Source organism: Oncorhynchus mykiss, chromosome 17 (genome assembly GCF_057628025.1).
Source record: "Oncorhynchus mykiss isolate SJ-2025 chromosome 17, ASM5762802v1, whole genome shotgun sequence".
Lineage (NCBI taxonomy): Eukaryota > Metazoa > Chordata > Actinopteri > Salmoniformes > Salmonidae > Oncorhynchus > Oncorhynchus mykiss.
The window spans coordinates 33,980,601-33,993,670 of record NC_143038.1 but is presented as its reverse complement, the minus strand read 5'-3'; the positions used below and the strand labels follow the sequence as shown (position 1 = coordinate 33,993,670).

At 46.3% G+C, this 13,070-nt stretch overlaps 1 protein-coding gene across 4 annotated transcripts in view; it reads right to left on the bottom strand.

Annotated features, from left to right (window-relative positions):
* Positions 1-93: 93 nt before the first annotated feature.
* LOC110494989 (laminin subunit beta-3) overlaps positions 94-13,070 on the bottom strand; it is a 30,512-nt gene continuing 17,535 nt past the window's right edge. For all 4 annotated transcript variants that reach the window (XM_036948179.2, XM_090205271.1, XM_036948181.2 and 1 more), the window contains 14 exons: positions 9,573-9,693; positions 9,154-9,342; positions 8,874-8,993; positions 8,439-8,729; positions 7,881-8,253; positions 7,525-7,685; positions 7,149-7,360; positions 6,562-6,765; positions 6,258-6,402; positions 5,839-6,046; positions 5,485-5,626; positions 5,144-5,320; positions 4,647-4,809; positions 94-2,430 (listed from right to left, as the gene is read on the bottom strand). In XM_036948179.2, the coding sequence (XP_036804074.2) occupies positions 2,291-2,430; positions 4,647-4,809; positions 5,144-5,320; positions 5,485-5,626; positions 5,839-6,046; positions 6,258-6,402; positions 6,562-6,765; positions 7,149-7,360; positions 7,525-7,685; positions 7,881-8,253; positions 8,439-8,729; positions 8,874-8,993; positions 9,154-9,342; positions 9,573-9,693 (2,646 nt within the window). In that variant the 3' untranslated portion in view covers positions 94-2,290. The remainder of the gene's footprint in view (positions 2,431-4,646; positions 4,810-5,143; positions 5,321-5,484; positions 5,627-5,838; positions 6,047-6,257; positions 6,403-6,561; positions 6,766-7,148; positions 7,361-7,524; positions 7,686-7,880; positions 8,254-8,438; positions 8,730-8,873; positions 8,994-9,153; positions 9,343-9,572; positions 9,694-13,070) is intronic.

The window sequence follows — 13,070 nt, the reverse complement described above, 5'->3', positions numbered from 1 at the left end:
AATCTGGATAAGAGCGTCTGCTAAAGGACTTAACTGTAAGGAGCTGATACAGGTGTCCCGGTTAGAGGACAAGGATGGAGGAGAGACGTGGGGTTTCGGTTTAGAGAGCTGCAGCTCCCGTTTATTTTCTCCAATAAATCATAATTCATTATTGACTTGTGTGCTAAAAATAATAAACACAACATAGAAAGCTAAACATTTGCGTTAGGAAATTTCATATTAAGAATAAACATGAACATAATTATCATACCCATTATTTCCATGTCAGTATCATCAATCTTTGAAGGATATACTAAATATGTGAATTATTAATGTCCATATGCAACATGCTGCAACAACTCAACAGTCTACCACTACTGATACGACAGCGCATCATTAAATGCTCATACATTCACACATGAAACAAGAAAGTAAAATGGAAACAATATTGCGGGTTACTCACGTTGGGTATTGGATGCACAGATAATAGAAACGAAAAGGGATAAACGCTGGAGAGTATTTTCAAGAGGCATGGGATCTTTGGTACTGAACTAAAGACAAAGGGAACTCAGGTATTTAATAAGGGAATTGGTTGCAGGTGCGCTCAGAGCAAAATCAAACCAAATGTTATTGGCCGTGTACACATATTTTGCAGATGTCTAGCTCTAGCAGAGTAGCAAGACAAACAATACAAAACACACACAAATCCAAACAATAAAAAGCATAGAGATGTATAGAGGTATCCAGTGCCCAAAAGCCTATATTGTGATGGCTCAGAAGTGTCTGCAGTTAAAGGCAAAGTTAACAAAAAAAAGTGCAACTAAAGGGACAGTTCCCTAAAAAGTATATTGCAAATGAGAGCCTTTTCTACAAAGTGGGTGAACTATCCCTTTAAAATACAGCTTGAAGAAAGAAAATTCCTGCGGGGGTATGTTTCCCAAGTGCAGGGGGTTTGAAAATGTTTATGCTATAACAATTCATTTCTTCAAGTCACCCCACAATCAAGACAAATCTATAGGTGGTGGGGCTGACTAGATGCCGACTCTTGTCATCTTACATTACATGGGCAAGATCGTTTGCATTTATGAGCTATTGAGAGTCCCCTTACCATCACTGCCTAGCAGCTTGTGTACACTACTAAAATACATAGAATAATTGATGTAACAGGCATTTCAATATGGGCTATTCTTGTTTTTATGACTTACAGTCAACATGACCATGACATAGCGTATATACCCACATGACCATGGCATAGCGTATATACCCACATGACCATGACATAGCGTATATACCCACATGACATGGAAAGTCTCTTCTAATTTAGGCAAATTAGATTTCAAATAAGTAGTTACACCAGCAAAATTGGGAAGAAGTGTAATAATAAAAGATTTATGAGGAATAACAGTACTGTTCTTGCTGACAAACACACTCATTATCCTATAATAGGATAGCACATCATAAGGAATAGGAATTGTTCCACTATCTTACATCAGCTAATGTGAAGGAAAGAAATGAAACAGAAAATCTCCTGAAGACAACATGGCATAGTCCAAATCTTACCCAAGACCACTCTATTTACACCCTCTATTTATTTTTCCCCCTCCCCCTACTAGGATAAAACGTACGCTATCTCTTTCTCCATGTGCCATCTTAACCAAATGTGTGCCTGTCCAGTTACCAGGTTGTTAGCTAATAAGGTATCGTGACTGAACAAGCTTGTTTGTTATTCAACAAATCATCTAATTAGCGATCCCCAAGTAGCCTGGTTTTGAAGCGGCAGGGACCGCTTCCAGCGAATTCACGATAGTAAAAAAATAAATAAAACATATCTCCGTTAAAATGGATCACATCTTTTGAACGGTTTGGGCTAGTGACACACCGTTTTCAGCAAAGTAATGCTAAAATCATGACAGTCTCTGTTTCAGTATGATATGTTGGATAAAGGAATAAAGACAGACACCAATGTCTGGTTCAATAGCCTTGTCAACTAGACTCCGTAACAGTCTCTACGGCATACTGCCTAGCGTGTAAGTGATAGGCCAGTATGGGAACTCATATCAGACATACATCCTGCAATTTCTATATTCATCAAAAGGTTTGGGGCTGGACCAAAAACATTCAGGGCTGCAGCCCCAGAAATCCCAGGCCTAATGATGTCACTGGGATGTCGTAGGATAAAGTTAAAAACCGCACGTCATGAAAAAATATATTTATTGGGACATTTATTCTACAAAATGGGACAAAATAAATAACATCGCTCCTCTATCTCAATGAAGAGGCTATTTGAGGATGACCTCTGCCCTTTTACCTCTCAGCCCTGGCAGGTGGAGAGGATCTTGACCTTCTGTCTCATGTCAGCCAGGAGGTCCCGCAGTTTGCCGTCCAGACCGGTCAGCCTCTGGGACTTCAGTAGGACCTCATCCTGTAGTCTACGCAGAGAGTCTGCTTTACCTGAACATAGAGGAGGAGAGAGGAGAGAGAGGGGGAGGAGAGCAGGAACAGGAAGAGAGGGGAATGTTTTTTTTATTTACATTTATATATATATATATATATATATATATATATATACACAGTGGGGCAAAAAAGTATTTAGTCAGCCACCAATTGTGCAAGTTCTCCCACTTAAAAAGATGAGAGAGGCCTGTAATTTTCATCATAGGTACACTTGAACTATGACAGACAAAATGAGAAAAAAAAATCCAGAAATCACATTGTAGGATTTTTAATGATTTTATTTGCAAATTAGGGTGGAAAATAAGTATTTGGTAAATAACTCAAGTTTATCTTAATACTTTGTTATATACCCTTTGTTGGCAGTGACAGAGGTCAAACGTTTTCTGTAAGTCTTCACAAGGTTTTCACACACTGTTGCTGGTATTTTGGCCCATTCCTCCATGCAGATATCCTCTAGAGCAGTGATGTTTTGGGGCTGTTGCTGGGCAACACGGACTTTCAACTCCCTCCAAAGATTTTCTATGGGGTTGAGATCTGGAGACTGGCTAGGCCACTCCAGGACCTTGAAATGCGTCTTACGAAGCCACTCCTTCGTTGCCCGGGCGGTGTGTTTGGGATCATTGTCATGCTGAAAGACCCAGCCACATTTCATCTTCAATGCCCTTGCTGATGGAAGGAGGTTTTCACTCAAGATCTCATGATACATGGCCCCATTCATTCTTTCCAATACACGGATCAGTCGTCCTGGTCCCTTTGCAGAAAAACAGCCCCAAAGCATGATGTTTCCACCCCCATGCTTCACAGTAGGTATGGTGTTCTTTGGATGCAACTCAGCATTCTTTGTCCTCCAAACACGACGAGTTGAGTTTTTACCAAAAAGTTATATTTTGGTTTCATCTGACCATATTACATTCTCCCAATCTTCTTCTGGATCATCCAAATGCTCTCTAGCAAACTTCAGACGGGCCTGGACATGTACTGGCTTAAGCAGGAGGACACGTCTGGCACTGCAGGATTTGAGTCCCTGGCGGCGTAGTGTGTTACTGATGGTAGGCTTTGTTACTTTGGTCCCAGCTCTCTGCAGGTCATTCAATAGGTCCCCCCGTGTGGTTCTGGGATTTTTGCTCACCGTTGTGATCATTTTGACCCCACGGGGTGAGATCTTGCGTGGAGCCCCAGATCGAGGGAGATTATCAGTGGTCTTGTATGTCTTCCATTTCCTAATAATTGCTCCCACAGTTGATTTCTTCAAACCAAGCTGCTTACCTATTGCAGATTCAGTCTTCCCAGCCTGGTGCAGGTCTACAATTTTGTTTCTGGTGTCCTTTGACAGCTCTTTGGTCTTGGCCATAGTGGAGTTTGGAGTGTGACTGTTTGAGGTTGTGGACAGGTGTCTTTTATACTGATAACAAGTTCAAACAGGTGCCATTAATACAGGTAACGAGTGGAGGACAGAGGAGCCTCTTAAAGAAGAAGTTACAGGTCTCTGTGAGCCAGAAATCTTGCTTGTTTGTAGGTGACCAAATACTTATTTTCCACCATAATTCGCAAATAAATTAATAAAAAATCCTACAATGTGATTTTCTGGATTTTTTTTCTCATTTTGTCTGTCATAGTTGAAGTGTACCTATGATGAAAATTACAGGCCTCTCTCATCTTTTTAAGTGGGAGAACTTGCACAATTGGTGGCTGACTAAATACTTTTTTGCCCCACTGTATATCAAATCAAATTTGATTTGTAACATGCTCTGAATACAACAGGTGTAGTAGACCTTACAGTGAAATGCTTACTTACAAGCCCTTAATTAACCAAAATCCAACCATTGTAATGGAAGCGGGCGGCGCTCTGCGGCTGTGTGTGGCTTTGCATGTGGGGGGTTTTAAGTGAGAAAGAGGAGAGCCAACCAGTAAAAGCACAGCCCCCTTCATCATCGACACATTGTGCCGAAAATATCAAAGAGCCATTTCAGACTATGAAGTCAGGAGGACGTTGAGAGTTAGGTGTTAGCCAGACTAGCATATGTCGGCTCAATCGGAAATTACCATTAAATCATTTCAATCTCGCCATAACGCTGAACTTCAACAATATGGAATGAATCGAGCCAATGTTCCACACACGCATTATGCCTGCATACTGGATGGGCTGTGCAAACAGTAAAATCAAATCAAATTTGCCAGGTGTGTTTGTATCCCCTCGCTATCCTCCTCCGTACCTGCTAGTGCCTTCATTATGTCTCCAGTGTCCTGGGCCAGAGAACCAGCCTCCTCCTGCAGCTTCCGGAGACGCTCACCTGTCGTCCCCGTCCCATCGCCATGACCACTGGTCCTCTCTGCAGCACGCAGCTGCTCCAGCTGCTTCTCCAGGGACGCCAGGTCCTATAAATAAAGAGACAGGCAGTTTAGCACACACACACACACACACACACACACACACACACACACACACACACGGACACACACACATACACACACACCACGGGAGATTGGTGGCACCTTAATTGGGGAGGACGGGCTCGCGGTAATGTCTGGAGCTGAATGAGTGGAATGGTATCAAATACATCAAACATGCTCCGTTCCAGTCATTATTATGAGCCGCCCTCCCGCCAGCAGCCTCCACTGACATACACGTACACATACACACACGTATAAACAGTAGGCATGCATGAACAGTACCACACACACACACACATATACTTTAACACACACTCACCCTGGTCGCAGCATCTGCCTCCTTGTTAGCCTTTTTGGCCTCTCCCTCAGCATTCTGGGCCAGCAGACCTCCAGAGCGCACCAGCGCCTTGAGCCCCTCCAGCTGAGGTTTCATTCCCTCAGCCAGGGCAGACACCTCCCCTAGAGCCTTCACTGCGGGAGTCAACTGGGCCTTGGTCTGGAGGGAGGAGGGGATCAAAATGAGAGAAGAATAGTAAGGTAAGAAGCTGTGAAGGATTTGGAAAAATTGAGGCAAAACAATCAGTGTCAGACTAGTTTGAAAGCGTAATTGTACTTATTGGAGCACATTAGCTCAAATGGACTCGTTCATCTCTCGCTCACCTGTGCGAGACTGTTGCTGATGTCTTCCACTATGTCCAGGCTGTCCTGCACTTTGTCGTTCAGGCCAGAGAAGGAGCCCTCCACTGCTGTGAAGCCCTCCAGCAGCCCGTCAACATCATCCTTCACACCCAGCCCAGTGTCCCTGTCACACAGCACACAACAAAGTTAGGACAATGTTACAGCAACCTTACGGCAACATTCACAGCAGTCTCAGTAACGTTAAAGGGACTTCTGAAACCACACAGCATTTTCATACATGACATCAATTACAACTAACACTTTACTTGAACCATGGCGGCTTCCAGTACACAGCCCTGTCATAAGACTGACATAAGAGGTCATAAGGTGTTATACCTGGCGTCCTGGGCCTCCTGTAGCAGGAGCCGGGCAGTGTCGAGCTGTGGTCCAGCCTGGTCCAGGACTGCTTTGCTGTCTGGGAGTCCTGCCGCCAGGGCTCTGATCTCCTGAAGCTTCCTCTTCAGAGCTGCCAGACTGAGAGGCAGCTTGGCGTTCAAGATCCACTCACTCACCGTGCTGATGTCTGTCGGGTCTGACGACGGGTCTGGAGTCAAGGAGGGAGGGAGAGAGAGAAGAGGATTGCAGGAGGGAGGATGAGAAAGAGTGTTAGAGAGGGGGGAAGGGAGAGACGAGGGGAATGTCAGTGAACTACACACTCACAAAGATGCAATACTACTACTTCAATACCTTTACTACTAATTAAACAGTGTAAATAGGTTATTGAAGGTACTGGAACATAACCGTCGATGTGTCACCTGACAGGAAGTCCTTCAGCTCTTTAACAAAGTATCTTGTCTCCTGCAGATCTGCCTCCAAGTCATCCCTGGCCCGCCTCATCTGATTGCCCAGATCATCCGTGGACTGTCTGACCAGATTGACCGTGTCCTGTGTTTTCTGGATCTGTGCATTGAATGGAGAAAGGAGCAAAGCATTGAGCGCCATATGATGAAACAAACCACTTCATTGACTGAAGGACATATACTACATGTCAGTATTCAAACCCAATAAACAGTTTTGTAGGTTATAACATACAGTAAACAAACAAGTGTCACCTCCTACCTGTGCAGCAGCCTGTGTGATCTTCCCATTGAGCTGCTGCAGTCTGTCCTTTACCTCCTCAGCATCCCCAACAGCTCGGGTCCCCAGAGGCAGAGCCCCAACGCAACTCTCGCCACGACCACAGGGTGGCGCCCCCTCCGCAGGGCACAGCTCACCATCACACTGGGCAGGGGTACAAGGGGCAGAGCGCACACTGCCACACACCTGAATAAAAATACGCCGTCACGTTAAGGTGGAGTTAGGGTTAAGGGTAGGGCTAGGTCTAGGGTTAAGGCTAGGGCTAAGGGTTAAAGCTAGGGTTAAGGCTAGGTCTAGGGTTTAGGGTTAAGGGTTAAAGCTAGGGTTAGGCTAGGTCTAGGGTTTAGGGTTAAGGGTTAAAGCTAGGGTTATGGCTAGGTCTTTGGTTACGGCTAGGTCTAGGATTAAGGGTTAAGGCTAGGTCTAGGGTTTAGGGTTAAGGGTTAAAGCTAGGGTTATGGCTAGGTCTTTGGTTAAGGCTAGGGCTAGGTCTAGGGTTAAGGGTTAAGGCTAGGTCTAGGGTTAAGGGTTAAGGCTAGGTCTAGGGTTAAGGCTAGGGTTAAGCTTACCTGCTTGGCAGTAGGTGAGAGGTCAGGTTTGGTGTTCAGCTGCTGGTTGAGTTTCTCCAGGTCTCTGGTGTTTTCTGGTTGAACCTGGTTCTGGAGGTCAAGAGCGTCCTCTCTGACCGCTGAAGATTGATCTACAGTCTTCCCACTAGCATCCACACTCTTCGCCGCATCCGTGGACTCATCATGGGCATTCTTTATAGAAGAGAAGGCCCCTGAGAGAGAACAAACCAAGACGACAGACAAACAGCTGTGTTAGCAGCCATAAATGAGCTAAAACAAAACCAGATTTTGATTTCTGGATTCTAAATTCCTCACTGTCTTTTTGTGGTCACACACGGATGGTGCTCACAGTTCTGCGGTGGCGTATCTCTCTCACCTGCATTGTTGGAGTTGATAGGGTTCCTTAGAGCATCTCTCTTGAAGTTGTACAGCAGACCCAGACCGCCCAGGAGAGCCTGCAACTCGTCCAGCTGTGAGCCCAGCTCGAGGCCTCTGCCTTGGGGTGACAGATCCCCATCCACCTGATCTAACTGGTCCCTGGACGATTACAATGGGGATGAGGGATAGTGAGCTAGGTAATGAAGGACTGTGGCCTTCAGATCTAGGGGTGTTTACATTTGGACAACGAAAATATCTAATTTTGAAAGCAAAGTATTGCAGGTTATGGAATCTGATGCCCACTTTTATTTGGACATTCTACGTTTTCCCGGGGACATCCGAACATCTTCCTACCTTAGTCTGCGTAGCTGAAAGAGGGCGTTGTTGACTTGTCTCATAGAGGGAGTTGGGAGTGGGAGAGAGTCACGTATCTGGATGAGAGTGGCCTCCAAGGCCTGGATGCGGAGACCCAGACCGGTGGGCAACGAGCCGCCAGGACGAGAGGGGATTCTGGCGGAGAGTCTCTCTAGGCCCAGGGTGAGGTTCTGGATGTAGGAGTCCAGAGAGAAGAAGCAGGAGGGGCAGACTTCACAGTCGGGAAAGGAGTAAACATGGCCACGGCTACAGGCATCGCAACGAGTACCTATGACACCAATGCGGCACCGGCAGGCCCCTGTACGCTTATCACAGCCTCCTGGTACCATGCCTCCGGCAGCACACTGACACACTGCAGAGAGAGGGAGGGAGGGAGGAGGTGGAGAGAGAGGGAGACGGAGAAAGGGAGGGCGACATGAAGAGGAAAGAAATTGTTTGACTTAGTTGTCCATTTGGACTGAATTGATCAAAGCATTGAACAAAGCATGTCTAAGAACCTTTGAACCTTTCTATGACAGAACACGACCGGTCACTTACGTCTGCAGCCAATGAGGGGGTCTCCGTAAGTGTTGTCAGGACATTCTGTACAGGTACGACCTCCGAACCCTGACCTGCACTGACACTGACCCGTACTCCGGTCGCAGGTGTCACCATGGGAGTTGGTGGGGTCACAGCGACAGGGCTCACAGCCGTGGGGGGAGGAGGGGTTCCAGTAACCACGGGAACAGAGTTCACAAGTCAGCCCCTGGTGGTAAGGTCGACAGGGACACTGACCGCTCACAGGGTCACACACACTGGACAGGGAGCCCTCTGCACTGCACAAGCACTCTGGAGAAGACATAAAGTCAGATGGGGATAGACATACACATACACTCTGGACACCACCACAGTATGGCGAATACAGTTGTAAGTAATCATAACACAGGGAGAGTTTATGAACGGGTTCAGGGTCAAGGGTGAAAGGCGACTCACTCGTGCAGCCCAGAGGGTTGGAGGCAGTCAGGCCATAGTATCCCATCTTGCAGCGACACGACCCTGTGACATCATCACACCGACCCCCATTCTCCGCCCCCTCTGCACTGCAATGGCAGCCTGTACAAAACACAGGGAACAAAACAGAAACACAACAAAGATAATAGAACACTGCAGCATATTGTGGTGCTGATTAAACCTATAGTAGGAGAGAACGAGGAATAAAGGCAGTAGTATTTGAGGAATATATATTATTAAACCCGGTCTTAAGATCACTCACGTATGCAGGCATCAGGCTGGTCTATGCTGCTCCAGTGGTTGAGTTGGTATCCAGGGGCACAGCGGTCACATTTGGGCCCGGTTGTGTGGTGCAGACAGCCCTCACACACTCCCCCACTCCTCCATCCGCTCGCCTCATACACAGATGGGTCGAAACGGCACCGCTGGGCGTGGTTGTTACACTCACAACCTACAGGGGGCAGCACCAGAGGAAATATTCAACATATCATATCAACGCATCTGTGGCTGCATGTGTTCCGTCCACTCACTCGCAACTGTACTGAGGGTGTTCAGTCTCCATAGGAAGATGACTTATATTTGCTGATTATGCGCTACTTTAGTAAAGTCCTCCTACTCCTGCACACATGCAAATAATCAAAAAGATGCAGTCGGTGTATTAAGGCATCAGTGGTTGCGTACGTTTGCAGGTGTGTGTGTTTCCCTCCTCTGCAGATCTCCAGGGCAGGTCGTTGTAGAGATCAGCACATTGCTCACAGTTTACACCTGCTGTGTTGTGCTGACACTCACACTGAGCACTAACCTGCAACACACAGGGAGAGTGAGACCCATTCAGAGGGTGAATGTGCAAGACAAAATATTTCAATGCTTTGAATGGGGTAGTAGTAGGTGTCATGTTTACCGTGTATATAAACAATGGTCCACCACCCAAAGGACATCCAGCCAACATGACACAACAGTAGGAAACATTGGAGTCAACATGGGCCAGCATCCCTGTGAAACGCTTTCGACACCTTGTAGAGTCCATTCCCCAACGAATTGAGGCTGTTCTCAGGGCAAAATGGGGTGCAACTGAATACTAGGAAGGTGTTCCTAATGTTTTGTACACTCAGTGTATGTGCCAATGTGTTTTCGGTACAGAGTATGTGAGCATAGTTGAGTGGTCAGAAATCCCGCTCATCGAAGCGCACTTCCTTTTCCAACCGCTCTTCTAAAAGCCGCTCTGTCCTCACAGGGGGGGGGGAAACTGCCGCTCCAAATTCGCTCCATTCATTTAAATCACAATATAACCAACACCAGTCTGTTGTTGTGACCTGGACCTACCATTTGGTTTTGAAGTACTGAAACCAAACCATATGATTTGAATGAAAAGTATTTTAATAAACATGAAAGGGTGAACGTGAGAATCACTCCTCATTTCAAATAGGCTACATGTCATATTAAACTGAAGCCACACCCACTTTTTAAGATGGCAGCAAGCATGTCCTTGGTCCCATCAGTTTGTCGCTGAAAAGATTTGTACAGATTTTTGTTGGTCTCCATCTACCTATGGTTCATCTGGCTGTAAACACACTGGACAATAGTACAATATTGCATACAGAGTCAATGTGCCTTGGATGTTTGTGGACTATAGCGCTTGCCACCCTCCCAGCTTCTACCAGCCTGTACTGAAAACTACCTCCAATGTGTTTCTCTCCTGGCTATCATACAGGTATGACCTCCGTTGCGTTGCTGTTTTGATGGTATTTAATCGCCTTGAGTAAGTAATAGTTCTCTCCTTGCTCCTGTTATGCTGTCGAGTTTTGTGCCTCTTGGTTGTATTTATTGTGGGTCCTAGTGCTGGCTGATTTCTAGTCTGTGGTTGGGTTCTGGCTTGCTTCTGGCTTGCTGCCTATAACTGTGCTGATTTAATCTAACTGTCACGCTGTGTGGATTGATTGACTTTTAGTTGATTCCTCGCCAACCCATTTTATTTGCATGGATTTTAAGTGCATTTTTTTCAAAATGGCATCTACCACTTTCCCCCATCAGGGGAACTGACTTTTACCAGACTGGCAGCAACCCCTTTTAGAGACTATGTGAACGTTTATTCCCATGTAGGAGCTGCAACTATTTTGCACAGTTCCGGGATAATATTGTCCGGCCAAATTTCCAATGTGGAAACTGTCAGAATATTGTCTGAGCTGAACGTCAAAAGTAACAAATTGAGACATTGCAGTGTATCCTGGATAGGTCCCACTTTAAGACCTTTTCCTTTTATACTCCTCAGCCTGGTCGTCGCGCCACTGCCTCGCCCCTGTGTTGCCACTCTCTGAAGGACTGGGCTGCCCTGCAAAGACCCCTCCCTAGTGAAGTCACCTCTCCCCTCGCATCTCACCCAGTCCTCCTATCCTACCCCGACCTCCCATCCCGGCCGCCCCTCCCCACCCCCCTTGGAGAATAAACCTGGCAGATGCCACGGTTATCGATCCTGCATCCCAGTGGAGGCACGTCACACACCCCAAGCCCAGCGCAAGGCAGCTGTCTTTTGATGAATGTGGCTGAAATGGCTTTGGGGGATCCCATCCTGCTGACCCAACAGTTTCTCCCACCTGCCAGAGATTCCTGCTCCTGCTCCTTCATCCTCTACCCTATCTCCTGAGGGTACAGCTCAGAAGGTCTCTACCACAGGCCCGTACAACCCGGGCTCCCTCGCACATCAGACCTCCCGGGCTCCCTCGCACATCAGGCCTCCCGGGCTCCCTCGCACATCAGGCCTCCTGGGCTACCTCGCACATCAGGCCTCCTGGGCTACCTCGCACATCAGGCCTCCCGGGCTACCTCGCACATCAGGCCTCCCGGGCTACCTCGCACATCAGGCCTCCTGGGCTACCTCGCACATCAGGCCTCCTGGGCTACCTCGCACATCAGGCCTCCTGGGCTACCTCGCACATCAGGCCTCCCGGGCTCCCTTGCACATCAGGCCTCCCGGGTGCCAAGGGCTGCTGCTGTCGTAGTGCACGTGGGATCAAATTACATTAAAAAAGGGCTAATCAGAGCTAATGAAACAGGATTTTATTGAGCCGATCAACACCCTAAAAGGCTCTGAAAAGCCTCCAATTATCTCTGGTCCAATATCACTGTCATGTCTAGTTCTGATAAGATTCCCAGTAAAGCAATGAAAACAATCAAGCATCCCAGAAAAGTGCTAAAAATAGCCCACATTAACATTTGTAGCCTAATAAATAAGGTTCATGAAATCTAGAAAATTCATATACTGACCATCTCAGAAACTCACGTAGATAATATATTTAATTGGTATAGTGGTAGCAATACCTAAAGCCCAATCTTGTAGGAAGTTGCTATAGACCACCGCGCTAACAGTCAGTATCTGGATAATATGTGTGAAATGCTTGATAATGTATGTGATATCAACAGAAAAGTATATTTTCTGGGTGACCTAAATATTGACTGGCTTTTGTCAAACTGCCCACTCAAGAAAAAGCTTCAAACTGTAACCAGTGCCTGCAACCTGGTTCAGGTTATCAGTCAACCTACCAGGGTATTTACAAACAGCCCAGGGATGAAATCCACATCCACATGTATTGATCACATCTTTAGTAACGCTGCAGAAATCTGCTGTAAAGCTGTATCCAAATCCATCAGATGTAGCGATGACAATATGGTAGCCATATCTAGGAAAACCAGAGATCCAAAGGCTGGACCTAATATTGTGTATAAAAAGGTCCTACAAAAGGTTTTGTAGTGATTCCTATGTTGATGTAAAGAATATTTGCTGGTCTGTGGTGTGTGTTTTACCTTTATTTAACTGGGCATGTCAGTTAAGAACAAATTCTTATTTTCAATGGTGGCCTAGGAACAGTGGGTTAACTGCCTGTTCAGGGGCAGAATGACAGATTTGTACCTTGTCAGCTCAGGAATTTGAACATGAAACCTTTCGGTTTCTAGTCCAACGCTCTAACCACTAGGCTACTCTGCCGCCCCAATGAGAAGCAACCAGACGCTGCACTTGACACATTTATGAAATTAGTTACTCCAGTTACTAATAAGCATCCACCCATTAAGAAAATTACTGTAAAAACTGTTAAATCCCAGTAATTGATGAGGAATTGAAAAATGTTATGGTTGAGAGGGAAGAGGCAAAAGGAATGGCAAATAAGTCTTGCTGCATAACCGATT